This window comes from Engraulis encrasicolus, chromosome 3, assembly GCF_034702125.1.
Source record: "Engraulis encrasicolus isolate BLACKSEA-1 chromosome 3, IST_EnEncr_1.0, whole genome shotgun sequence".
NCBI lineage: Eukaryota > Metazoa > Chordata > Actinopteri > Clupeiformes > Engraulidae > Engraulis > Engraulis encrasicolus.
Window position 1 is genome coordinate 49,386,042 of NC_085859.1, and position 27,731 is coordinate 49,413,772.

The 27,731-nt window shown below is 41.5% G+C and overlaps 2 protein-coding genes across 4 annotated transcripts; one reads left to right on the plus strand and one right to left on the minus strand.

Moving 5' to 3' along the window:
- The first annotated feature begins 80 nt into the window (after positions 1-80).
- On the plus strand, positions 81-2,340 carry gatc (glutamyl-tRNA amidotransferase subunit C). Its single transcript, XM_063194550.1, has 6 exons — positions 81-312; positions 509-559; positions 802-962; positions 1,650-1,753; positions 1,950-2,024; positions 2,132-2,340. The coding sequence occupies exons 1-5, from the start codon at positions 166-168 to the stop codon at positions 1,982-1,984; spliced, it is 498 nt and encodes a 165-aa protein (XP_063050620.1). The 5' UTR covers positions 81-165; the 3' UTR covers positions 1,985-2,024; positions 2,132-2,340.
- Positions 2,341-5,572: 3,232 nt separating this feature from the next.
- ap1b1 (adaptor related protein complex 1 subunit beta 1) lies at positions 5,573-26,145 on the minus strand. 3 transcript variants are annotated; one of them, XM_063195621.1, is made up of 21 exons: positions 26,072-26,145; positions 23,614-23,674; positions 22,215-22,320; positions 21,557-21,692; positions 20,232-20,477; positions 18,968-19,158; positions 17,934-18,155; positions 17,651-17,771; positions 17,303-17,398; positions 16,614-16,729; positions 15,723-15,987; positions 13,723-13,982; positions 13,097-13,304; positions 10,563-10,592; positions 10,089-10,229; positions 9,543-9,688; positions 8,983-9,112; positions 8,430-8,514; positions 7,608-7,694; positions 7,142-7,296; positions 5,573-5,890 (listed from the first exon to the last, which is right to left on the minus strand). In XM_063195621.1, exons 2-21 carry the CDS (start codon positions 23,648-23,650, stop codon positions 5,804-5,806), a joined length of 2,865 nt encoding a protein of 954 aa, XP_063051691.1. In that variant the 5' UTR covers positions 23,651-23,674; positions 26,072-26,145; the 3' UTR covers positions 5,573-5,803. The 3 variants fall into 3 exon arrangements, with proteins under 3 accessions (XP_063051691.1, XP_063051692.1, XP_063051690.1); XM_063195622.1 differs by lacking the exon at positions 26,072-26,145 and adding an exon at positions 25,960-26,038; XM_063195620.1 differs by lacking the exon at positions 26,072-26,145 and adding an exon at positions 25,800-25,884.
- Between the last annotated feature and the right edge of the window lie 1,586 nt (positions 26,146-27,731).

Genomic DNA, 27,731 nt, shown 5'->3' on the forward strand with positions numbered 1-27,731 from the left:
GGATGTCAATTCGTTTTCTATAATAGCTTATGTCATACGCTCTTTTATTTTGATTTTACATCATCTTCCAGATCCAGAGACGGAAGTGCTCACATGTCATTTCATCCCACCCGGACCAGTGCATCTTTACCCTTGCACCTCGCCAAAGTATGTCTTTTTAATTAGATGACAATGTTTTCAAGAACATTTAACCGATGTTTTAGCTGTACTGCGTTTTATCTACGGGATTTGAACCATCAACGAAATCCATGGATATCTTCGGTGGCAAGTGTGCATCGTTCCAGTGTCACGGATCATGCTCACAACTCAAAAGTAAGAACGTAGTTGCATTCTTGTTTCATGTAATTACAAAGTAAATGTAAAGCATAGCTTGATTAATTGTATTCCAGTAAGCTGGTGATCAGTGGGCATTTTTCTTGAAAGTCTGTTGTCAATGAACTGTCTGCTTTATCATGAAACAAACATCTAATCATAACATTCAACAAGGTCCCTGTCCATGTCTTTTCAGGTGCCACTGTCACCTACATGGCAGCCAGTTGAGATGACACAACACATTCAGGTGAGGCTCAGTGTTTCACTATTATTTTTGTTATGTAATGCATTCTTTTATTTCTTACCTCTTATTTTGTTAGTCAGCTGGCCTTTGCCTCCTGGAGTAGGCCTATGTGAAGTATTGAAACTTAGGACTTTAAGTTTATGTGCTTAAATAAAATACAATGCTCTAAGGCTATATGGTGTATTAAATCTTACCGATTCTGGTGGTGGTTGTTTTTATAACATGCTTCTATTTACATAATTGAGGTACCTGGTGAAATTGTGGACAAACTGGAGAGACTTGCTCTGGTGGACTTCCAGAATCAGGAGGGCGTGGAGTGCTTGGAGAAAGCCATACAATTTGCTGACCAGCTTCACTCTGTCGCCACAGCTGGTGTAGAACCAATGGACTCTGTGTTGTTTGACAGGTGAGCTCAGAAGTCAGGGGCACTCTGTAAAACACTAATGGGCAACATAATGGGCAGTCATGGGTAAGCGGTTAGGGTGTCAGACTTGTAGCCCAAAGGTTGCCGGTTCGACTCCCGACCCGCCAGGTTGGTGGGGGGAGTAATCAATCAGTGTGCTCGCCCATCGTCCTCCATGACTGAGGTACCCTGAGCATGGTACCGTCCCACCGCACTGCTCCCCAGCTTGCGCCATTGAGGGGTGCCCCCTTGCACGGGTAAGGCATAAATGCAATTTTGTTGTGAGCAGTGTGCAGTGTTCACTTGCGTGTTGTGGAGTGCTGTGTCACAATGACAATGGGAGTTGGAGTTTCCCAATCACCCTTTCGCTTTAATCCAAGACCAGTTCAATGGCTCAGCTCCTTTACCATTTTGACAATATGTTTGCAATCATGCAGTGGACACACTTCACTTTGGTCAATCTATGTCTTTGTCGCACATAAACTGAAACAACACTTTGTCTTCTTGCACAGCATAGGCTACTCTCCTTTTCTAAAATAACCAGTTTGAATTCATATTACTTTTAATACAGTTCAATTAAGTGATATGTAAGTGAATACATCCTCTATCCCAGGTCTTTTCATGAAGTCAGTTAATGCTTCACTCACTTGGATTCTTTGCTAAGCGAATGTAAATGTGATTTCCCAACAGATCTATGCATCTTAGACAGGACAGCATCAGTGAAGGTGAATGTGCAGAGGCTCTGCTTACACTGTCCAAACAGGTTGTTGATGAGTACTTTGTGGCTCCACCAGGTAAGAAAACGTGAGAGGCTGGTTGCTGTTGCTGTCTATTGCACCAATACCAAACTTGTATTAAACTTTTGCCATTACCTTAATCTTTTGAACCATGATTTGACAGAATACATTCTGTGTATGCTTGCAAATGTATAATTCTTCTGATACCGTGTTATCAATATGTTTTTAAAACATGTAATGGCATCTCATGCAGGTAATATTCCACTTGTGAAAAATGAAGACAGATAGCAGTACCCCTGATACATAGAATGCAACGTTGCAAACTATGGTAAGACTACGGCAATTCCTCTTTGTAGTATTGTGGGAACATTTCAGTAGTATCTGTTCAGAGTGTGGGGAATTAATCCAAAGTGTGTCTGGTTTTTCACATCCCAGGTTTTATGTTCCATGAACAGACCATGACTGCAGTGCACCACTGCACTATCCTGTGGCTGGTGCACATGGCGTCTTGCATCCATGAACTGTTTGTTATGTACAGTCAAACCGGAAAGTACTCACAGCGCTTCACTTTTTTCACATTTTATTATCTTACAGCCTTATACCAAATGCTACAATTGAATCTCTGTTGTCAAAATCCTACACAAATTATTCCATTATGACCATGTGAAAAACAAGTTGTCTGGACAGTTTTGAAAATGTATAAAAATAAAAAACAAAGAAATCATATTTACAAAAGTATTCACAGCCTTTGCTTAATACTTTGTACATCCACCTTTGGCAGCAACTACATTCAATTTTTCATTTCGAAATGAAAAGGGATTGAAAGGGAGGTCATCGGTGTGTGTTTCAACCTTTCAGTATATTGAAATTGTACATTTTGAGTCTGCACCTGGCTAAAATAGATGGGTGTGAGTTTTGAATGAAATCCTATGGAGAGTATCAGGATCTGCTTCTGTAATCACAGTGCATGTTGACATGCATGCTTCTTTAGGTGTAATTCATATTTCTAATGTTGACGGCATTCATACATCCCCTAACGATGTCAGTCCCACTACCATGCTTGACGAGCCAGATGATGCACTTTTTTGGTCAAATTCACTTGTTCACCACCACACATGCTTGACACCATCTAAAGCAAATTTGTCTATCTTGGTCTCATCAGACCACACGACATGGTTCCATATCCTTGGTCTGTTCATTTCTCTTGAGACCAAGATAAACAAATTTGCTTTAGATGGTGTCAAGCATGTGTGTTGGTAAACATGTGAGTTTTACACAAAAAGTGCATCGTCTGGCTAGTCAAGCATGGTTGTGGGACTGACATCGTTTGGCGATGTATGGATGCCGTCAACATTGGAAATCTGAATTACACCTAAAGAAGCATGCATGCCAACATGCACTGTGACTACAGAAGCAGATCATGATACTCTCCATAGGATTTCATTCAAAACTCACACCCATCTATTTTAGCCAGGTGCAGACTCAAAATGTACAATTTCAATATACGGAAAGGTTGAAAAACACACCGATGACCTCCCTTTTAATCCCTTTTCATTTCGAAATGAAAAAATGAATGTAGTTGCTGCCAAAGGTGGTTGTACAAAGTATTAAGCAAAGGCTGTGAATATTTTTGTAAATATAATTTCTTTTTTATTTCTATAAATTTTCAAAACTGTCAAGACAACTTGTTTTTCACATGGTCATAATGGAATAAGTTGTGTAGGATTTTGACAACAAAGATTCATTTGTACCATTTGGAATAAGGCTGTAAGATAATAAAATGTGAAAAAAGTGAAGCGCTGTGAATACTTTCCGGATTGACTGTATATTATGTTGTTTCACATCCATGTACTCATACATACTAGAGACTGTGTGTGATGTTATACTCATACATGCCAACCAAAATGCATTATTTTGATTTAAATATTTTACTCTGGGCACACTTACATCCAGTATTGAGCAAATGGTCAAATGACTGGATGACAATTGTTTTGTTCATTGCTGCTATGAAGATTTTTGGCATATTAATTATGAATTCACTATTTGCTGGCAACAGTTAAGTTATTGTTGGTGTAATCAGCATAGACTGTATAAATAACATTATTGCACACCATTATTATTTAAGTTACTTGATAAAGAAGAAAAAAAATAAAGCAATTTCACTTTATAGAGACATATGATTTCTTTATTTATTCATGATACTGTAAAAGAAAAAAAGATGGTCAGCACAGATTTATGATAAGAATTTAGGGGCTGCAATACCCGCATTTAGAACATCTTACAACTTAATATCCTCCTAGTTTTCAGGTGACATAATTCTGAAAAGTTCCTTGTTGTTGATCTAAGTTTTAATGACATTGTTACACATGATCAGTAGTAAAGTGTCTGAACAGCCCTGGTGAATAATGATGCCTATCCATGTTGCTAAAACAGTTCCCAAGTGCATCATCAGAGAAATATTCTATGGAGAAAAAAATAGAGTATATAGGGTCCTGTTTCACTTGAACACCCACTGATCTTGCCTTCATTTCATACTTAATTAACTACACACAGGGGCTTGTGGAGCAAATATACTATAATTGATATTTGAAGTACACCTGTAGCCAACTTTCAACATAACCTTTTTTTGGGCCATTTTACATTCTTAAATTAATATTTAAATCTTCAAAGCACTTTACAAGTGAAAATGGAATGACTTACTGGGTTTCTGTATGTATTTTGTTGCCCCGTAAGATAACTCATTGGTCTATTCTTCTATTTAGTGTTTAATGGCCTATAAACAAGTCAAATGAAATAGAAAGGCATTGGACCTAAAATTAAAGTATCTCAAAATGACAAGTGAAATCTCCTTATATACACTTTCCTTTGTAAATCCTTTCATCATTTCAAGTCTCCCCCGAAAATTATGACATTTATCTGGTTTAATTTTAAAAAGACCCAGTCTGATATAAATGTCAGTTGTTCTGGCAACTCATAACAAATAAGCTTTCCCAAAAGGAGCAGGGATGTGTTAAAACATTCCTTTCTCTGCTTTGTAGCCAAAGACGTATAATATATCTGGGACAAAAAGTGCATGATCTTATCTTTAAAAGAGCTGAATGGATGGATGCACACCTCAGCCCAGACCATAGACTGTATACAAGAGTCTATGGTCCTGACTCCTGACATATTTCTGCATTAACGAATAATGTTGGGCTCTGACTGGAATGGTTCAGTTAAGTGCAGATAAAGAAGAGGCCTGGTATTCCTCCAAGAGTGAGGAACTTAACCGTGGTCTCAAACATCAGAAAAACCCAAACAAATGATCCTATGGTGGCTTGCGAAATTGTAAACCTGAAAAAATAAGACATGACTACAGAAATGGTGAAGGAAAACAGGGTCATTACTTGTTCCCAACAAGGGCAGACTCAGACAAGTCCTTTTTAAAACCAAATATCACATGGGTTGTTCACAACAAATAAAGTTGAGCAGAGAGAATTCAAAGACAGATATGACCAGGCTTGCAGGCTGAAAAGGCCTGGGCTGAGAACGCATGCACATCAATCACAAAGGTCAAACTAACATAAAGTACAACAGAAACACCTGATTGATTGCGTATATGTTTTTTTCTGTCACAGTGATGATGCGTCAGACAATTTTTAAGCAATGGTGCCTCTCAACCACATGACAGGCTCCAAACATTGTGAGTGGATGAAGAGGATGCATGCAGATCAATTGCTCTGATACAAATGTGTTGCCCAACATGAAAACGAACGCAACAGCAGTTGTCTGAGCACCATCACCGTAACAAGATTTGTATTTAAATCCCAAATGGATGAAAATGTCTAGAGACAGATGTCACACGCCCAAAACAGACAAAACAAGGAGGAAAAAATATACTAGACAGACAAACGCACACTTATTTAATGGTTGTGGAGGACACAGTACACACATCTGAAATGATCACATGGCCATTTTTTCTCCTCTTCTCCAAATTGTAACCTGATTATTTTTGTTGTTGTTGTTGTTGGAGAAAGCACAAGGTGATCAAGGGTTTAAAAAGCAAGACCAATAGCTACTGAATAGGTGTACTGTAGATGTAGTGTGGGACCTCTGCTGTCAAGATGTTCACGCCTCACTGCTGGTCTTCAACACCATTTCATAACACTGGAACACCAGCTGGGCCACCTCTGGGGCTCTGCATTTCACAGACATCTGAAAAAGAACAGAAGCAAAAGAATGTCAAATTCAGCCATAGTGAGTCATGTAAATACAGTAGTTACATTGTATGCTATGCTTTAACTACGGTCAGATTCAAAAATACAGTTGGAATTACAGAATCTGTCAACGAGTGAGTCCATGCGAGCTGCCATTGTTTTCTGAAACAACTATCGCCTTTCACTTATTTTCCCCCTTCTGAAAAAGTGAAGTGAAAGCCCATTGGGAAACTCCAACTCCCATTGTCATTGTGACACAGCACTCCACAGCACACAAGTGAACACTGCACACAACGAAATTGCATTTATGCCTCACCCGTGCAAGGGGGCAGCCCTCAGTGGCGCCCCATGGGGAGCAGTGCGGCGGGACGGTACCATGCTCAGGGTACCTCAGTCATGGAGGAGGATGGGGGAGAGCACTGGTTGATTACTCCCCCCACCAACCTGGCGGGTCGGGAGTCGAACCGGCAACCTCTGGGATGCAAGTCTGACGCCCTAACCGCCCTAACCGCTCACCCATGACTGCCCACATGACTTCTCCACAACGAATAAAGTTTGACTACGTCGCATCTCTGAAAATTCCACAATCCTGATGGGTTCAGGAGCAGGGCAAATCCGAAGGTCCTCCAGACCCTTGTCTGAGCTCATGAAGCCGAGCGGAAATACACGAGGGTCTGGCGAGAGTCAGGCTAAGGACGTCTTCCCCTGAACGTAATGTAACAGCTAACTGCCATGGGCCATTTCATGTGAAATCAGACACTTTGGAGCCCGACCGACACATATTCAAATAAAACGTAGTGTGCCTATTTAGTGGCAAGGTACAACCACAAAACTGAATTTACATGAATGTAGCACTGATACTATAAAGAGAAAAATGGGCTAAGAAAGCTCCCCAATGCTACTCTATGGAAACGAACGCTACATCTGACCATATACGGTCAGTTTTGTCGGCGGGGTTCCCGCTTTTCCATCTATGGCTCTCGGTGGTGTAACATATCAGGTAGGGTAATCTCATCTATTACTACTACAACCCATTTCAACTAATGTAACAGGAGGTGTCAATCCCGGGTTCAGAAAGTAAAAACCCTGCCACAAATTTGATCCAACCAGCTCTGAATCACCTGAGTATTGAGCCCTCAAAACAGGTAGACCAGCTACTTATTGGAGTCACCTGTTTTGGGAGGAAACCGTGGCAGGGTTTTTACTTTCAGGACAGGAATTGACACCTCTAATGTCACAGCTGACTCACCATGCAGCCAGGGCTCCCGGTCTGCACCCGCAGCTCCACCAGGATCCAGATGCCGTTGGTCAGCTTGATGGACTGGTACAGCATGTCCTGGTTGTCCACCGTCCGCTTTGCAATAGTGAAGATGTTACAGCTCTGCAGTCGAGATGTCGCCGCATCTGAAGGGGGAAAAGAGACATTTTAAAATTCAATTTTGGTTTCTCAAGACAGATTGAAAAAACTTCTATCTCGCCTTTCACTAGTGTTGTGTTGTGTTCCATTCCGTTTCTGAATCTTTTTCTTAAAAATATATCCATTTGTGTTTTTATTTGATTCTTTTTTTTGCATTACTTGCTATACAAATATATTTGACATTGACAATAATAAACTCTCAGAATCTATTTCATCCTGGCATCAATCACACTGGATCCAACTGTTGTACAAAATAGAACAGTTTTTATTTGCCATTCTAAGAAGTACAATGAAATACCTGAGTTAACGTGGCAATCTTTGATTTGGAACTGGGACTCATTTTCATTGGGAATGTCCTTCCAGGTTGCAAGGAACACCTGGCGTTCTGTTTTAAAGAGACAGATAAATACAGATTAATGTCATAGAAAGACAGAGCAGAGAGCCATTTGCTTGTTAAGACTTACTCAGTTACACTGCACAAAGATTTCTGTTGTTCAATACATTTGAAGTAATTTGAAGAATTGACCACACTCAAACTTTTCAACATTATTTTGGCTATACTAGCATCTACAATAGCCAGGCCATGCCCTCCTAGTGATGCAACACCTTCAGCGCTGCCGCTAGTCAGGTCAAGAGCAATGCAAGTATTTTCTCAGTTCCCGAAAAAATGGGAACTCCTCCCACTTTGTCAGGAAGCAAACAACCATTAGCAAACCAAGGGAGGTGGGTCAACCATTCCGTTTGGAAAATGGTAATTGTTATGCTCTTGGTCAGACCATGTTTCGAAGAGATTTGAAATTTGATGATAATCAGGCTACATCTAAACTATATACAGGTCGGTGAAATCAATATTTTGGCCAGGTATTTTCTTAATCTCTGGTTTTAATCTTAGGGTCCCTTTAGTATAGGGTACCTTTTTATCTACTTTGAACCACTATAACAGAGGGGGAAAATGACAATTACAAAGAAATGACAACACTGATCAATGCTCCAAAGCACAATGTTCCGCATGCTTACTCCATCACAGTACAATCTGTATGCAACGTGTCATTGAAGGTTTGGTTTGGACCAGTGCTGCGCACATTTTCTGTCTTTTTGAGAGAGAGAAAAAAAAACTCACCCATCTTTCCATCCTCCACAAAGAGGATGCTGATGGGATACTGGCAGCTGAAGTAGAAGACATCGATGTTGTTCTTCACTGCCACCTGGTGTGTGGGAAGGATATAACAATGTTAATGCATTCACAACAACGCTCGCAGGGCTTTGACACTGTGAAAGCCAGGCTAATGGGGAAGAGTCTGAGACATGATCCCAATGATCAAGTTCCACTCCATCCCAGCACCCCCAAATTGATGGAGTAGTACAGTGTGGTTCTCAACATTTTTTGTAATAAACCCCCTCATGGACCTCATCATAAGCCTCCCAACGCCCCTTTGACCTCATCCTAAGCTTGCCAACACACATAGTATTAAAATAAATAAATACTAGGGCTCCCCACACCCCCTGGGGGCGCTGTAGAGCCCCTGTTGGGAAAGACTAGTGTAGTATATATGCGTATGTGCTGGTTTTCACCAAATTAATCAGAAAGGGAGCTTGTACGGTGTGAGGATATTTCCTCTCATGATAGGGATACTTCTTTTCATGCTGTGCCTTGGCCAACAGCACCTCTGTACCTGCAGGTTGTTGAGGGGCTCCATCTTCATGACGGGTCCGACCGTGCTGAGGGGGAGGCTGACCTCTGTGGTCTGATTGGGGCTGAGGGGGGTGAGGACCTGGAGGGGGCCCGCAGGGGCAAGTCCAAAACTGAGAGAGAGAGAGAGAGAGAGAGAGAGAGAGAGAGAGAGAGAGAGAGAGAGAGAGAGAGAGAGAGAGAGAGAGAGAGAGAGAGAGAGATATTACATTACACTTTGCTGATGCTTTTTGTGTAAAGCGACTTACATTTGTTTACAGGGTATTGGTTACAGTCCCTGGAGCAGAATGGGGTTAGGTGCCTTGCTCAAGGGCACCTCAGCCATAGATTGTGGTAGGTAGGAAGTGGAAGGGTGGGGTTTGGAACCTGCAACCCTCTGATCTAAAGCCCATCTCCTTAACCACTAGGCCCTTGCCCATTGAAACAACCATGGCAATAATAATTAACATCAGACCAATAAAAAACCACACCAATAATAATGGTAATTAAAATGATTTAAAAAAAAAACACTCCACAGGAAGAATCTGTCGCCATGGTTAATACCTGTTCCTGTTAAACTGGACAGCGAAGTCTGTCATGACGCTCATGGCTTTGTTGGTGAGGGAGATCTCCATTTGTAGAACACCTCCGCGCCGTGCAAATGTGCCAGAAATCTCCAGACCCTTCGCCTTCATAGCAGGAAGCCAAATCTGCACAAATTATAGCAACATTAAGAGGGTAGTCCAGTACAAGTGTATGACTGACTTTATTAAGAATATGTAATACATCCATGTTTACCCTTCATTTATCTGAACTTTACCCTTCATTTATCTGAACTTTACCCTTCATTTATCTGAACTTTAATAACTGAAGTTTACTGCAGCCACATAATGCTTCTACTACTAAAACTACTACTAAACTACTAAACTAAACTACTACTACTAAAACTATACTATAATAGTATATAATATACTATTATAACCCCAAAGGATCAAGGATAGATTATTGGTCATAGACTGTACCTAGAAAAATATAGTGAAATGATTTGGCCTGTGCAACAACTGTGCATGTGAAGGAATGATCCTCAACTAAGGACGTTGATGTACTCACAGCCTTTGGAACCACAAAAGAGCCGGTTGGCATGCCGACGCCCCCTCCCAGGTCGAAGAGCATGTCCAGGCCACTGGCAGGAGCAGCGAGGGACGGGGCCGCAGCAGCAGGGGCAGGGGCTGAAGCCAAACCTCCACCCATCTGCAATGGAGACACGGCAAACAACAGCCTTTAACACACTCAGGCCTTCCAGTTGAAACCCTCCAGAGTCAAGGAGTCTATAGCAGTTAAGTAGTACACACAGAATATAGAAGATCAAGTAGTTCTTTTCACTACAGAATTATGTGTACAAAATACATCATGCGAGCTCATTTTGAAGACATTATTTTCTTTAGTCTTTGCAGAAGGCATAGGATGGTATGGCCAAAACGAAAGGCAGGAATGAAAAGTGGAAGAACCACGCTGATGAATGGGGATTTGCATCAACTTGTGCCCATTGACTACAGACTGCATGAAATGAAACCAGAAACTCACCGCAGGGCTCCCTCCGAGGTCTCCTCCAAGCTGCCAGGATGACAGAAGAGAATTAATATGTAAAACCCACAGAGTTTTCAAAATCATCCTCAGCAGGTAGCATTAGCGTGCACAGGACCACAGAAGAGGAATTATACTGACTGGAATACTGAAACACTTCAGTATACATAACGTGACAAGGATAACATGTAAGGGTCAGAATGTGGTGTAGACACTACCTCCTAAAGTGTTAGGAGTGGTGCCACTGCGGATCTGAGGTAGTGGTGATGGCAAGAGTATGGAGAACCCGCCTTAAGGAATTAAAACCCAGCCATGTATTACTTATACTCTGATTACACTACAAAGGTCTTGGTTACACATATGCTGTTATTTTTTTTAATAAATGGGTGTTCTTCTGTCATCCGTTTATATTTTTCCATCCTATTTACGCGACACATGGATGAAAGAAATCTGAATTCTTATAAAGAGAAATCTGTGGGGAATCACTTGGCAGGAATTGGATGTTTACCTGGCAAGCATATTATCTTTTTAAAAAAATGTGTAAATCAAAATCTCCACTTGAAACTAGCTAACACTCTTAAACAAGGTCTTAGTTGATGTACTGCATGTCTGTGCTTGATCTCATTAAAATCGGTCGTCTGAGTAAATGGCCATATCAGATATGTACGTAGGAGGGTTTTCATTTTCTAAGGCTGGGATCTCCAACTCTTCTCTTAGGGTTGATCCGACAGCTCTGGATCTCTCTCAAGCGAGCAAAACAAACCAAAATAAAGTTGAGGTGTGAGGGTGTGCACATTCAACAAGGGTGACTACCACTACATCCCGAGGAGCTGGCTGCAGGGACTATTTCTATGGCTACATCCGGATGTGAAGTGAAGCAGAAGAGAGTGCAGAGTGGACAACCAATACTGTAACAAACACAGTAGTTTGAAGTAGCTATATCAGACACAGTAGTGCAATGTCCATTTGAAGACAACAACACAGTAAACAAAGGCCATTCTAAACATCACACTCTGCAATCTGCTTCAGTTTCATACCAGGAGTAGCGTGTGGGTAATACACTTCATCTATGGATGGAATATGAGGCTGGATGACAAGATGGTAAAATGCAGGAAATGAAAGGACAGATACAAAACCTTTTGGGAGACAAACACTCACTACTAACTTACTAGCTAAAATACTTACTAAAATACTTGCATACCTACACCAACCAAACTATTTGTAATGCATTGCCATTTTAAAGGCAATATTCAAGCGTTCACCATCCTCACTTGTCCCGCACACTGTTGGCCAACTGGCTGGTTTGGCACATGACCGATGTAGAATAATCAAGCCCAGACATAATGTGTAGGGAACCAGTAGCAAACTGAGGGAGACGGGTTAACCATGCCGTTTGGAAACATTATTCATTAGCTTCCTGCTCAGACCAGAATCTCGGTCAGAGATTTGAAAGTCGATGATAATAAGGCAATTCACAATATCAATCTTCTCAGTTCAAAAATCCAATAGTGGCAAAACGATTGAATTGTGTATTTTCAGAGAAGAACGCTATTTTTCCCTATTCTAAAGCCAAACAAAAATAAAATCAGCATGAAAATGATATATTGCATGCTGCATTCAACATGGATTAAAAACTGGACACTTAGGCTTGTGCTGTTTGAAGAAACTGCTTATGAAAGTAAGCTACTGAATACTCTCACATTTGAATATGAAATACGTTAGTTTGTCAGAGTAGCAAGTTCAGATCCTATTTATGGGTAAAAAATGAGGTTCATCTGTCTGCCAGGCTCAATTTTATAATTATTTGTATAAATATAAGTGGCACATTTTCCTTAGAATCAATTAGTTGATGTGGCCTTAGGTGTGTTGGGATGAAGTGACTCCGCTTCATCATTCATCAAGTATTTTTGTGATTTTGTGGATATAGATGCAACAGTCGCTTGAAATGGTGTTTTTTTGTTGTTGTTTTTTGGCCTGTCAGCAATTACCGTTTCTGATTCATCTCCCATCTATAGATATGGATTGCACACAAAAAAAGAAGAAAGAAGACAAGAAAGAAAGACCAAGCTGAAAACAAGTCAAGGTTAGCAGAATTGGAGTATCTGGAACAGACTGATAACCATACATTGTTGAAGGACAGAAGTGAACTACAATGCCACAAATTTTAACTGTGATTTCACTTGAATTCATCCTTAAACTGAGCATACACACTTGACGTTGATAGTTGTAAAAGGCTGAAATTGAAATGGGAAGTGATCATTAAACAATTGCACTGTCAACAAAGATTAAGAAAAGATGCTTAATAGAATTATAGAGATCTGCTGATAATACTACCAGAATATAATCAATTTAGACCCAAACCAAAATGTAGCTTTTTCTTTAGCCCCTGCCTTGAAAGTGGAGAAAAAGATTTTCAATAAGCTTGTGCAGATCACATCAAAGGAAAAAAATGCTAAGCAAAGAATTGAACGATGGCTAATGCTTCATCAAATCCATCACAACAAGAACTGCCAAAAAGATGCTGTGGTTCGTACCAGGCTGTCCAGTCCGCCTCCCAGGAGGTCCATGCCTCCCATGGGCATGGAGGGCACCTGCGGGGGTCCGGAGGAGGTGGGCGGGGCCAGGTCCAGGTTGAGCAGGTCTCCCAGCAGGTCTCCCTGGGAGGGGATGACCGCGGGGGGAGGAGTATCAGGCACCGCCCCCACTGCCTGACTAGCCTCCGGGCTCTCACTGCTCTCACCCCTGCAGCGGAGAATAGACGGAACAGAAACACCATTGGAAAGTGAAAGGAACAGGTGGACAATAATCGTCTTCTCATCATCGAATAAAATACGTTTTCAGAACGAAAAACAACAGGCAAATAACAATGCTACACTTCTTTAATAAATCTACAGACGGACGGACTGTAAAAGTCCCCACACTTGACGGCCATCTTGGCGACACCTCAAGGGAGCTATTTCAGGCAGCTATTTCTCAATTAAATATTTTCCCATTGCTTCCTCTCATGTAGAGTGCATCTTCCAGTGCATTGTAACTTATGAGCCTGTGTGCAAGTCATGAAACCTAAAAAAAAGCTATTTCAAGCAGCTATTTCTCAATTAAATATTTTCCCACTGCTTCGTCTCATGTAGAGTGTCTCTGCCGGTGCATTGCAACTTACGAGCCGGCGCGCACGGGAAGCCTCTTGTGCTGCACGCCGCGGCTGCCCTCCACGAAGGCGCTGGGCGGCTTGTGGTAGACGGAGGCCAGCGTGCCGATGTGGCAGGTCAGCTCCTCCAGCAGCGTGGGCTCGATCAGGTCCGTCTCCTCGGAGATCAGGGGCTTCTCCGCCAGCACCACCTCCTTGGCCGCCACCGGGTCGGTGGACAGCAGGCGCCAGTAGATGTAGCCGCGATCGCGCAGGTCTGGGTTGTCGGAGTCCTGCCGATCACATGAAACATGTTGGTGTAAGGCAGTGCTTCCCAAACTTTTTCACTTCACGTACCCCTTGGAGCATTTCAGCTCCATCCGCGTACCGCCCCCAACAGTAGATGGCGAGGAGAGCAGTGTGCGAAGGGTCAATAGTAGATGGTGTAAGCGAGGAGAGCAGTGTGCGAAGGGTCAATAGTAGATGGTGTTAGCGAGGAGAGCAATATGGGAAGGCTCAATAGTAGATCAGGGTTTCTGCACATTTTGGATCACCAAATATAAGACTTTTTAAGACAAATATAAGACCTCTGATCATAAAATCTAAGACCACCGCTCTGGGTGAGGCATTGCAATATTGCTAATGTTATTAGTTTGCATTGCTATAATGAAATGTAGGCCTAGTACATAATTAATAAACAATATTATATGACTACTGTGCTTTTATAGTGTAGCCTAGGGTAAACACAGTGTAAGCAGTAGCAAGGTGTAACTGATCTGTAGGCCTACAGACACCATGCATGGTCAGTTAATTGACAACTGGCGTTTAATTGAGTGTCCCACGCATGTTTTGACGGCCTATGGAAAAATCAGATGAATGTTCATCTAATGCCTTTAAATGTACACATTAAAAATGGCTCAACAATTCATCATTTTTGATGGATAAATAGTTGAATGCACTTTGCTATTAGAAGAGAGGACACCTGGTGTCAAAAGGGTTAAATGTACGACTACTCTGAGTGACTGCCGTTTCTCCTCCTCCAGCTCTCTTTATCAGAGATGGGTAGCAGAAGCAAGCGTTCTACTTTGAGCTTAGCCTGTCTGTAGTTTGTTGTTCTCTAGATGGGAGCAAGAAATAGCGCACAACTTGGAAGCGATTTCCAGCATGTCCATAACAAGCATTTAGCGCGTTTACCGTTGCCCATCTGGTTACCGATTCGGACATTACGCACCTCCCCAGATCATTGGCTTCGTACATATTCTGTTACTCATCCCATTTCGTATTGCCTCGCGCTCACTTCCTCATGCTGTCATCATGTGAACGAAATCATTTTGCATTTGACAGAGGCATCAAATAGCCTGTCACGTATCTAGAGGCGATTTTGAAAGTGTAGGCTATTGTATGAAGAACAATTATTTTTGAATACGGTCATAAATGAACCCTTTACATTTAGCAAACGCTTCTACCCAAACGCAAGGGTATGGCTAACATGCTTACGATAGACAACATTTAAAACTTACCCTCAACGACTAAATGATTAGGCTATGCGTCCTCCCGACACAGTTAACATGAAGCTTCATATTCCGACGTTGCTTTGGATAGCTAACATTACACTGAACTTGCATCTATCTATCCATCTCGATTCACGTTCATATTTTTTCGACCACTTTTTCGACTGTTTCTACTAGAACATGCAAGTAGGCTAGACGCTGCGCCCACAGGTCTGCGGCTGCCCCCCGCTGTGTGGCCAGCGGGCTGCGCACCGCCACAAACACAGATCAGTTTCATCTACTTTTCCGCATCTTGATAAGGGACGTATGTCAGTTAAATAATGTTTATAGCGTCAAAAAATAGACCTTTTTCTTACACTCAAGCTACCCAGATGAAATATAAGACCTCCCACGTAAATATAATACCACACTTCCAAAAATTGGCGAAATATAAGGCTTTATAAGACCTTAAAAACCAAATATTAAAAGTAAGACTTTTTAAGACTTTTTAAGGATCCGCGGAGACCCTGTAGATGTGTTTACCTGCGTGGCCAGACTGAGGACCTGTTGCACCAGCTCCTGTGTCTCGGTGGGCTTCTTCAGGAAGAGCTTGACGATGGCCGTGAGGAGCTGCAGCTGCACCTGAGTGCTCTCGTCGTGGAAGCCCTCCAGGAAGCTTTCTAGCAGCTCATCGGCGTTGTCGATGCGCTCGGCGTACTCGCCCACGATCCAGATCATGGCGGCGCGAGCCTCAGGCTCGTCCAGAGAGTCCAGGTTCTCACACAGCGTGGCAATCACACTCTCGTATCTGATCACAGAAGAAACACATTTCATTTACACACTGGTTAAAAAACATTCATTAATGGGAAATGGCAAATCATACCCTAGTACCTGATCACAGAATAAACACATACATTTATGGGTTAATGACGGGGTTTTTTTTACTCAGACATCAGGTGGTACAATGACAGCTATACTTAGTAATTTGTAATTGGTGAGCAATGTACTGCAATTCATACAATTCTTGGATAATGCTCTAAAAACGAACAAAAAAATGAATCCATATAATAGCGGGATTAGCTATCGTTGCACCACCCTGACATGTGCTACTACTTACACGTCATTAACACGGGTTACCGGGATTGGCGTAATTAAGACACAAGTGAGAGTGTTTGACTCACACCTTGTTTGTCTGTGGCAGTGGCTTCCAAGCTTTTTCTACTGGGACCACCCTCTGGGCCTACATTTTTTGCTGCCCACCTACCCGTCATATTCCAGACGCCAAACACTTTTTATCCATTAATATTGCTCAAATACAAAGTACACCTGATGAACATGCAAAAGCAGAACTCAAAATCAGTTACTTGTTGGGACATTTGAAGAAATCAAAAGGTGTTACTTGTTGGGACATTTGAAGAAATCAAAAGGCCTTACTTGTTGGGATATTTGCGGAAGATGTCCTTAATGACCACGATGGCCTCCTGCACCACATAGTTGACTTTGGTTTGGATGAGGTCCAACAGTGTGCTCACACAACGCTCTGCAGATTGCTGCCAAAACACAACAAGCATGAATGCTACTACCCACAAAATAACGCCATATTTATCCCCCTCAAAGTCCCTCACTAAGTGGCCTGTTCATTCACAAAGGTGAGAATGTTTGAAAAGCGTTAACCGGTAACATGTATGCTAGACATGCCAGTTGATGTTTGCAGGTGTGTGCAGAAGTAGGAAAATGTTTGCATGTTTAAATCGGAGAGCGCCCAATCTCTGTGTGACTATCTATGACTTATGATAGGCCCAGCCACTATGGACCTTACACATCTAAGAATCCTGGTCCTAACCTACGTTGACCTTATGACTCTACATTCTCTGTCTATCTCTTCTTCCTCTGCCTTCCTGCTTTTTCTGCCTCTCCTCTATACCTCTCCTTTTAAATCTCTAACAATGTTTCTTTTTTCCCATTTGTTAAGCACTTTGGAGTTACATGCCTTGTATGACACAGTGCTATACAAATACAATTATTATTATTATTATTATAAATGTACAGAGTCAGAATAGCAATATCAAGGGGGCACCTTTTCAACAGACATGCACAGTATTGTCTTGATCAGTATTGCTTACCTCAACTTTGATGGCACAGCGGCCGATGGCTCTCACTGCTTTACGAACAAAGTCCACATCGACCTCAGTGGCATACTCTTTCAGTTCAGCCAAAACCTGTATGTACACATCACACACAAAAAGTCAAATTAAATGTTTGATGAATAACAAGGTTGCAAGCTCAACAAATTCATTCATTCATCTCCATAGCCCAGAGCAGCCCCTACTTAGCTGGCTGGTTAGCTATGACAAAATGGTGGACAAACACTGCTTCAGGTCTACAATTAACATCTGAAATGTCCAAAGTTAACTACAGACTTCAGGGGGTGTGTACTGTTCTGTTCTGTACTGTACTGTACTGTACTGTACCTGTGCAATGTTGGCCTGAGATGCCAGCCTGATCATGATGTCCAGTTTCTCCAGTTTGACGTAAATCGGATCGTTATACTTCACAAAGAACACCTTCATCTCGTGCTTGAGAATTTCAGGGCTAGAGGAGACAGCAAACACAATAGATGTTGAAGATTGGATTTATATAGTTAGATTTATATTCATTTGGTGCTTTCATTTACACATAAAGTATTGGCTAATCGCACAAAATGTTTGAAGTGAATTGCGGTTTTGCGGCTTGCTAAAAGAATGAGCCACCTACCGTTTCTGCACGATGAGGTTGATGTTGCGCAGAGCTACGTACTGCAGCTCCGGCTCTGCGGACAGCAGGGTGACGAGGGGCGGGGCCAGTTTCTTGAGCAGGGTGCCGTAGTAGTCCAGGTCTTTAGGCAGCATCTCCATGAACTTCATCAGCACCTTCACGGCCGACAGCACCACCGCAGAGTTGGCATGCGACAGCCGAGGGGTCACGCGCTCACAAATACTACACAGAAAGAAACAAAAACAAGAATGATTTGGGTTTTTAGAAGTTCATTTTCTTACTCATAGCCGACAATACCACCAGAGTAGGGCTGCACGATATCAGAAAAAAAATCGATACTCAATAACACCATGCTTGATAACAATATTTTAACGATATTTAAAAATATAGCCAAGTGGCTTTCTTGTCACTAATTTGTTGGTCTGTGTGGGGGCGTGGCTTTGGTCATGGGGGGCTACTTGCACATGTTGACATTCAGCAAGTGATTGGACTACACATAAATATTTTACTCGTTCGCAATAATTAAGTCATTTTTGCGATACGCATATCACCACTCTTGATATTGCGATTTCGATACATTTTTGATATATTGTGCAGCTCTACCAGAGTTAGCTTGGAACTGCCAAGAAGTTGCACACTCAAAAATACATATGAAGAAAAAAAAGTATGTCCAACGCACAACTCCATCACTACAACTGTCAATTTTATTGTGAGGAAACTAGTTTGATACATTTGTGTGTATAGTGTGAGAAACCCTCCCAAATGGACTTAAAAAAATCCCTGAATTTTGCATTTCTTCAAAGTTGCCGTTTGTGTTTTGTTCCCCCCAATCCCAACAATCACAGGACACCAATATTTTTTTTAGCTCAGCAATAAGGTTCCTTTAACTAGTGTAAGTGCATTAAGTATTTAAAATAGTTTATATTTAGGACATTATACAAACCACTGTGGTTATTTATTAACGGTGACATGATCTTCGACAAGCCCCAATAAGTAGGGCCGGGGTTAAGCAGAAAGCAGACCACCTCTCTCACCTCTGAGATTCACGATCGTCTCTAGGTGTGTAATTGGCCAGGCAATCCAGGATGAAGATCTGGCCCCATTCCGTGCACTCGTTTAGAGCAGTCAACAGCTTGTTGATGGACTGGGGATTAAGGTCGAGCAGGTTGCTGTTGGGGTGGGACTCAGCGATCTCAGACAGGGCTGCCACCGCATTAGCCACCACCTACACACAAGAGAGGAGAGACAACATTGGTACACGTGTCGCAGGTCTACGTTTGTTTGTTTGTTGGTTTGTTTGAGTTTAATGTCACAATACAGCAACTGTGGCTAATACATGGTTAAGACAGGTAATGTCTGTCAATCAATCCATCCATCCATCCATCAATCAACAAATACAAACAAAAACACAAACAAAATCAGCTTTTAAAAATGTGCAACCATATGCAACCACAATTAGTTTACAATTTGCCAAAAGCAAAATCTTAATTTGCATGCTAACAAGGGCCACAGCCGGTCTACAAACAGCCACCCCACTCACTATTCAACCCATGCCTGCAGTTCACCTAGGGGCGCTGTCGAGCAAGCTCGGCCAATTGACCCCTTTACTGTTTGTAAACAGATATGACATAATTTGGCTGCATGTGCATCGTTGGAGCAGAATCGGTCATGCACCGTTCATTTGCACAGAAACTAGCCAGGTCTTTTTTTCTGAAATTAGAGAAAACAGATGGTCACGATAACTTCAGATATGCAGTGGGCGCCACAGATGCAGGCAATCCTGATGATGTCCGTCAGTACGTTCAATGTCTTGTAACAATTAACATCTCCTATGCATCTGGAACAGCCTCTTTCCCCTCAAAATAGCATAACAAGTGTACTTTTCGGAATTTCTATTTTTAGCAACGTACACACTTCGGTTTTACATACAGCCTCCCCACTCCCCGGCATGCCTGCAGTTCTCCATTCTGATTGGAGTCTGCACTCCTCCGTTGGCGCCCCTAGAGTACAGTACCACCTGGAGGAGTGGGGTCTCTCATGATACTCTTAAAACCTCTCTGGTGTGTTTGAATCAGCAATGTGCACGCATTCAGTGATGACGTGACTTCTATACGGGTCAATTCATTCTGAATGGAGTCTGCGCTCCTCTGTTGGCGCCCCTAGAGTGCAGTACCACCCGGAAAGTCACGAGTGAACACTCTCGTCATATCCACAGAACTTCTCTGCCGTGACTTCAAAGTGTAACTTTTTGTTTCATGTCATTTTTTCATAAATCTCAACAAAATCATACAAACTCACCATGGGGTTAGAGTCAGAGATGAGGTCTTTTAGCGTGTCCAGAAAGCCTTGGTCCTCCACCAGCTGAGCGTTGATGTCGTGAAGTTTCGCCACGCACACGGCGGCCGTCTTCCTCACATAAGGGTCTTCGTCTTTCAGGCACTTTCTCAGGGGCTCACAGAGGTACTCTGTGATCTTATCCACACGGATGCAGCCCATGGTCCGCACCGCCAGAGCGCGAATCAGAGGATTGGGGTCCTCGCAGTCCTGAGGGGGGAAGAGCATAAAAAGCAATTCAACTGCAGCCCAGTAAACTAGACGAACCCACCTTAAGAACAAATATTTTCGCCTGACATGTTGGCCTAGCCTTGGTGCCTATACTACAAAACTGGTTCAGGATAAATTAAGGTCAAGTTAAGAGGTAAATCATCTAATAGCAGGCTCTGCTATTAGATGATTTACCTCTTAACTTAACCTTAACTTAACCTTTGTAGTATAGGCCCTTGGTCTTCGTAACATTACCACAACAGGTCCCAGCCCAGGACCACCAATCACAACGCAAGGTTTTTTTTAAATTCTCTGCTTGAATCTTTGGGGCAGGATGTGGAAGGATGGTAGAGACAGCAGAATCGCTATAGCTAACGAAAAGCTGTTGTTTCATGATTGGTCATAGCGTTGGCCTAGGCAGTGCAGAGGCAATTTGAACGCCACCATAACAACAACAGCTTGGTCCCACCCTCAGGCCTCGGCTATCTGAATGGAGCGACTCCAGACAAATATTGTCATGTTGACCTGGATAGCCAGGCTAATTAAACTGAAAGTGAAAGTGAAAGCCCACATGGAAAATTCCAAAACCCACTGTCATTGTGACACAGCACTCCCCAGCACACAAGTGCACACTGCACACAACGAAATTGCATTCATGCCTCACCCCTACAAGGGGGCAGTGAATCGGCAACCTTTGGGCTACAAGTCTGACGCCCAAACCCCTTACCCATGACTGCCCTAACTGCATTCCCCAGAAAAAATGTCATTTCAAGTCTGGTCTTTCCTAAATCCAACCGCTTTGACTAGCTTCCTCAAAAAGGGGTCAACACGGGTTCAGCCTGCCCTCAGAGAACTCTCGACTAGACCAGAAGGCTATCAGCTTGGCCAGACTAGAAGATCAGAAGATCTTCGTAATTGCATAGGACAGGCTAGACATTAGGAAAAATATTGATAAACGTGTGACTAGATGAGAGGAAGAATTGAGAGAAGAACTTTGTAGTTGCAATGGCCAGGCTAGCACCAGCTGGTTATCTATATGCAAGCCAACAGGTGGAATGGTATTGGACAGAAGGAAATACCTTGACAAATGTGTTGACAGCCATGATGGCCATGTCTGGCTGGCTCTTGGCGTAGTTCATCAGGTACAGGTACACCAGCTTCTTCAGCTCCAGGTTGTCTGTCTGCATGCAGTTCACCACATCAGGAAACAGGGCACTGAGGACAGAAACACAGATATGCAAACATGTAGTCACAGCCATAGACGATTTAAAAGCTTTCAGAACCCTCTGAGGCAATTTGATGAAGGTTAAAACTAATCCGCATTTGATGGGCTGTTTGCAGGAATGATTGACAACATTCAAGTCGCAATTGTAGACATTGAGTTTAAGCTATACTTGCACATGCAGCAATTTCAAATGATTGATTGATTGTTTACATGTATTGCCTTTTGCCTATATCATGGCCAATACAGATAGAAAAAATATCATATCACATTTACAAAACTAACAACAACCATAGCAATTTCAAATGATTTCACTTTTAAAGGAAGAAACTGAACAGTGCAACACTAGCTACAAGGACTGTAATAATAGTAGTGTTCTGGTTCCTTCTAGAATGTTGTCAATAAAAGTATGTTCTCAGCTAGTTACATAGTTTCCATTATCATTGGATTTGTATAGTTTCCATGTGTATAGTCCTTTAAAGGTATTGCACATTGTCAGCATTAAAACTTCTTACCTGACATCTTTTCCAACAGTCATAGAGGCAATGACCTTCTTGACAGCTTCCTTCTTCTTCTCCTTCTTGTCGCTATTGAGCTCTGCTTTCAGCTCAAAGATTTCACCTGAAAAAGTAGGCATAAAAAGTGACACAAACATAGACAAATAAATTAATCTAGTAGTTGGTTTGGTGTACTGAATTTCTAGAAATTACATTGTTTTCTTTTTACTTCTTTTTACTTGAATTTAACTTGGGGATAACTAGGCAAGGGATGTCATATTGTTGTACATTCCATGCAAGTCCATTTTGCCCTTCGCTAATTGAGGTTTCTCTACCATCACGGTACTGTTTCATGGTGTTGATCTGTGGGAACATGGCATTTTGATATAAATGTGTACTTGAACTTGAAGCTTGTAAGAAGTGTGCAATGAGATGGGTGTTGTACGACATAAATACCCTATAAAACTAATTTTGCCATCTTTTTCACAAGCCATCAGTGGTTGTCATGGTGACCCTACATTTTGTTTTTGATGGAGGAGCCGAGGGAGGAATTGAGATTAGTGTTGGTGTTAATCAGGAAAAGAAGCAGTTTCACCAGCTGTCATCATTACAGTATTAACCAACGTTTGAATCTGTGACATAAACCCACATCAATAAGCTGACTGTGTGCGTGCGTGTGTGTGTGTGTGCTCTCTACTCATGATAGAGCAGTTTCTGGCATGGAAGTCACACCAACTGAAGGGATTAAACCTAGTGCATAGTCTATATATATTTATATGACATTGCATTTAGATGGCAGTTTTACCAAGAGGGACTTACTTGTACTTATATACTTAATGTTATATAAACACAGTTTACCTTAGGCAACGTGAGATTAGATGGCATGGTAAAAGGCACTGAAGTTATGAACGAGGATGTAGTAAAGCACCGCTTTATTTTTTTTAAAGATATATTTGGGCTTTTACACCTTTATTATTCTGACAGTGCAAAGTGTTAGAGTGAGAGTGAAAGAGAGAGAGAGGAGGAGCTTGCATCGATTTAAGTAAAACATCTTCCAGCACAGAACAGTAAATGGACAGTTTACTTTGCACAATTTAAAGCCTGTTCCTCAACAAGACAAATAATAGGTCAATTTGTACATTATGTTCCAATGTTCCAACAAAAACTAAAAATCTGCCTGAATACACAAGAAATCCATTTCTTGCAATGAACAGAATACTATGATCATGTTTTCATGCGCTAGTTTGCAGTGATCTGTGGAAAGGTCTACAAGCTTGCTTTTACAGTGAATCAGATGATACATCTATGCAAAAACAACACGGATTGTAATTCACAGATTGATGGTCTGTTCACATTTTTTTGTAAAAGAAAAATACAGAAAGAAAGAAAGAAAGAAGGAAAAAAGACTGTACCATACCTTTTTTAGTGGTGGTGAAGTACTTTGAGTCTGTCATCTTGGCTCCAATATGTCTGTTCTCCTGTAAAACACAAAAACAAAATGTGTTCTAATAAGTTTTAAATGATCAACACAGATATGGTGAGGAACTTAAACATTTAAGCTCAGATGGGAGAATTCTTGTTCAGTTCAAAAGGGAACTCTTTCCCCTGTACGGAAATGCACAGCACAGCAGATTTTCTTTCCTCTCATCTATTCTCATAATTCAGCAGTTTAAAACAAAGGACCAGACTTCCTGTCAAAACGCCATCTTCAGCAAAGTCATAAAAGACCACCAATAGACATAAAAACAAAAAGGTAATATTTCCACCTTAGAACCAACATGACTGAAAATGGCATACCAGAGAAAAACGTGCCAAGTGAATGTCTTTATACTGCAGAACGTCTTAAAGCCAATTTTGTCTTGACTGGAGAATGGAGCAGGTAGCTTAAGTGACTGTGTTGTTCCAAACCAATGAATTCATACTGGCACATATTCAGCTGTTTGAAGTCCACCTGAGAGCAACCACCGTCACATGCTCTGCCACAAGTTATCACATGACTTCTGCATCAACCTGCCCGGGAGAGGCCTGTGCAATTGGTCTACTACTGTGAACTCCATGTAGCACCCAGACATCATACCAGATCAGAGACAGTGGTGTAGAGGTTTAGTATATGAAAAAACAATAGCCCAATTTATTCTGTGGGCCAAACCTGGTAACTTAAGCCTCTCCAAAAGGCCCTTTGATGTGGTACGACAAAGACAGTTACCCACCAAATCAGCAGCCTACGCACTACGAAGTGACATAAAGTCGTGGGTTCTATATATGCGTGTATCTGACTGTATGAGGAGTTAACTACCGTACGCCAAACTCTGCTAGCTGGCATCCATGTTGCACCTACCTATATAGAAGGAGATTCTCTGGTCAGATCTGACAATGGGACACCATCATGGTACAAACTAGGTTATGCATAACTAGGTTCGAATCAAGCATCCTGGGACTGAATGACACCAATCTAACCTGAACTAGTTGCAGCTGTTCTGTAGAATGGACACAGAGAGATTTTCTAAGACAACAGTGGACATTTGCAGCGAAAGGTGACTAGCCCCAAAATTCAGGAGCCGAAATTAAGTCTGGTCCAAGTTTAAGTACAGTTCAAGACAATTGCACGAGTTCTGCAGACTGGGCAGGTGTCTCAGTGGGGTGCATTTCCTTAGCCAACAGATCTACCAGATGCATTTATTCCGTCCTGAAGGAAATAAACAACTATTACAGAAGGTTACGGGCACTAAGGTGTAATAGAGCACGCACAACCCAAAATGCACACAGGCACATAACATATGTATATAGTGCATATTAAGTGCATACAACTGTAGGTTCAAGCCAAACATTTTTTGACCAGGATCACCCACACAGTGCAAGCGCTGCCTGCGCATGTTTCTGACAGCTTAACTCTACCACCAGCCCGGTAGGCCTACGCTACATGGACGGCGACAATTACAATTGAAAATAGTTTCTTATAAACAATTACAAATGCAAAATCATCTTCAATTTGTACTGTTAGAAAAGGTGTATTTTAGCAGCATATAGAGCCTAGAGTAATAGGACTAATGGGCTAGAAGAGCAGAGTGGTAGTGCTAGGTGGACAAGTGGATGGCGATGGCGGCTTGTTTTTGTCAAGAGACAGGCCAAGGCTGTATGTAAACACGACCTCTACGGTCTGGTACAAGGCATGTTTACGTGTTTGTCTTCGAGTAGATCACGAAATGGTTAACCAACAAGGGAGTGATGACCCCATAAAGGTGCAGCTAGCAGCTACATGGAATGCCATACAAAGTCTGCCTAACAGCATGCAACGTTGACAGTCTAGTAAAGTTTTCAACCAAAACCTTAGCGACACTGTGTCTAGAAAATATGTATCTAACGATGTTACGTGTCGGATGCACACACGAGAGTATCTGCTAGATATATCCATTTGTCGTTCCTGTCTTGCATCGGGAAAACAGCTAGTTCACAAACAGACGTCGGGTAACTAGCATAGCTTGCTAATGATAGCTGACGTTACCAGAGTGCAGCTGAACACAGCATAATCTAACTCCAAAACACTGCTTATCCCAGAGCAAGAGAGGACCGCCTCTACTCAATACAATAGTAGTATTTACTCACACATAACTGACTTGCCCACTCCATCTTTTAATAATTTGGTAACCTGTAAATGTACGCTTGACTTTAGATAGGTAACTAGATACGCTGTCTGGCTCAAACCAACGCTAGCTGTGCCATGACACGACCTTCTTAGTCGGCGTTTGAGGGGGAATTTACTTACGGAGTTAATCCTTTAATCTGTCGCCCTATGATGACTAGCCAGTGCACTGTGTAAAGGCAGTGGGAAGTTAAAATTAGACACAACTGCCCTGAAATCTCCGTAAAACGCTTACCGTTCAGTAGAGCTTGGGTTAGAATTTAGTTCACTCCCACTTTCCTGTCATTCATTGCACGCGCACTTCCTGCTTCCGCACTTGACAGAATAAGTGCGTTTCCGGTTTTGAATGAGCGACTTTTCGCGTTCCAAAAGACTAGAATAAAAGTGGACATAGCTACACAAAACCCCACACCATAACACTTCTTCTTCATTAGAAAACCAAGGGAATATATACTCTTGTCAATCAGGACAAAATCTAATGAAAACAAAACATAAACTTTAAAAAGTCTATCAAAAAACAAAGCATAAACTACAAAAAAAACCCACTTGATTGTGTTTTTAATGCCCCTTTCACAACTTTCATATAGGTCGAATACTTTTCGTGTCTTACAAATGTATAATACACAATACAATACATAAAATGTTTATGATTTAAATAAATTAAAATGTCAGCATTTTACACAACCCTTAGTGCAGGTTCAATTGTCCCAAAAATAAGGTTTAGAAACATTTCATATAGATTTTTCCAAAATGTATTTTTTATCAACTACAGACCCCATAGTCTTCAGATCCACAAGTGGAAACGCCCACAATCCAAGATGGTATGTATGGTATATGATATGTGGTCATATTCTTACACAACTGAATGTAATTGAAAGAAACATGTCATATACCTTTTTGGAATTGGTGTTTTCTACATGTCTTACACCTCCTGAACACAAAACAACCTGTTTCAACCCCCCGCCCCTTAAGTTTTAGTGCCAAAATTCAAGATGGCTGAAATGACATAGTATGAATTATATATTTGAAGAGTTCAGATGCACAACCCCCTAACTCCATTTCTGCAGACCTGCACTTCTATATTTTTAGAGAACCCCGTTGTTCGTTTGGTTTACATTCATTACTTGATAATACATATAAATAGTTATATTAAATAAATAATTTTTAAAAAATGCATTTTTGATAGCTTCGTATTAAATAAAAATGAATTAAGATTGTTTTCTGAAATGGCACTTAGGGGGTTTTGCATCTGAACTCTTCATTTGGTGTTTTAAGATCTCTAAAGTCATTGGGTTTTTTTTTGTATTTTGTAATATTCATGATGGACAAAGGACTGTTTAGTCAGCCATTACATGAACTTCATTCAAAAATGATTTAGTCTGTTGTAAAAATTCAACATGACATCAGAAAAGGCATTGAACGGCTCTCTAAGTTATAATTTGATCAGGTAATATGTCTTATCCTATTTATTTGTAGGACCCCCTCTGAATAAAAAAACAACTTGTTTCTATTTTCCCTTTAACTTTTATAAGCAAAATCCAAGATTATAGCAAAATAAGGACATTTGGTGTTTTAAGGTCTATAAAGCCATTCTGCAGTATTGTATGTCTATTTTGATAGGCACATAACTGTCATTACATGACATGTTATCAGCATTTATCTCATTTTTTGCCAAATTTCAACATGATGTCCAAATCTCCTAGATCTCATCTATATCTGAACTGACCCCTGACCTCAATAGCATACCAGCATGTGGAGCCAGTGTGATTTATGACAGGAGTGGAGCCCTCTTTCCATCCTCGTGATGCCTCAGTCTCAGAGGAAGAGCCTCTGAAATTTGGGGTGACACTCCATAAATGCTGTGCGCAAATGTTGGCTTCCAATTGGCCAGTTGG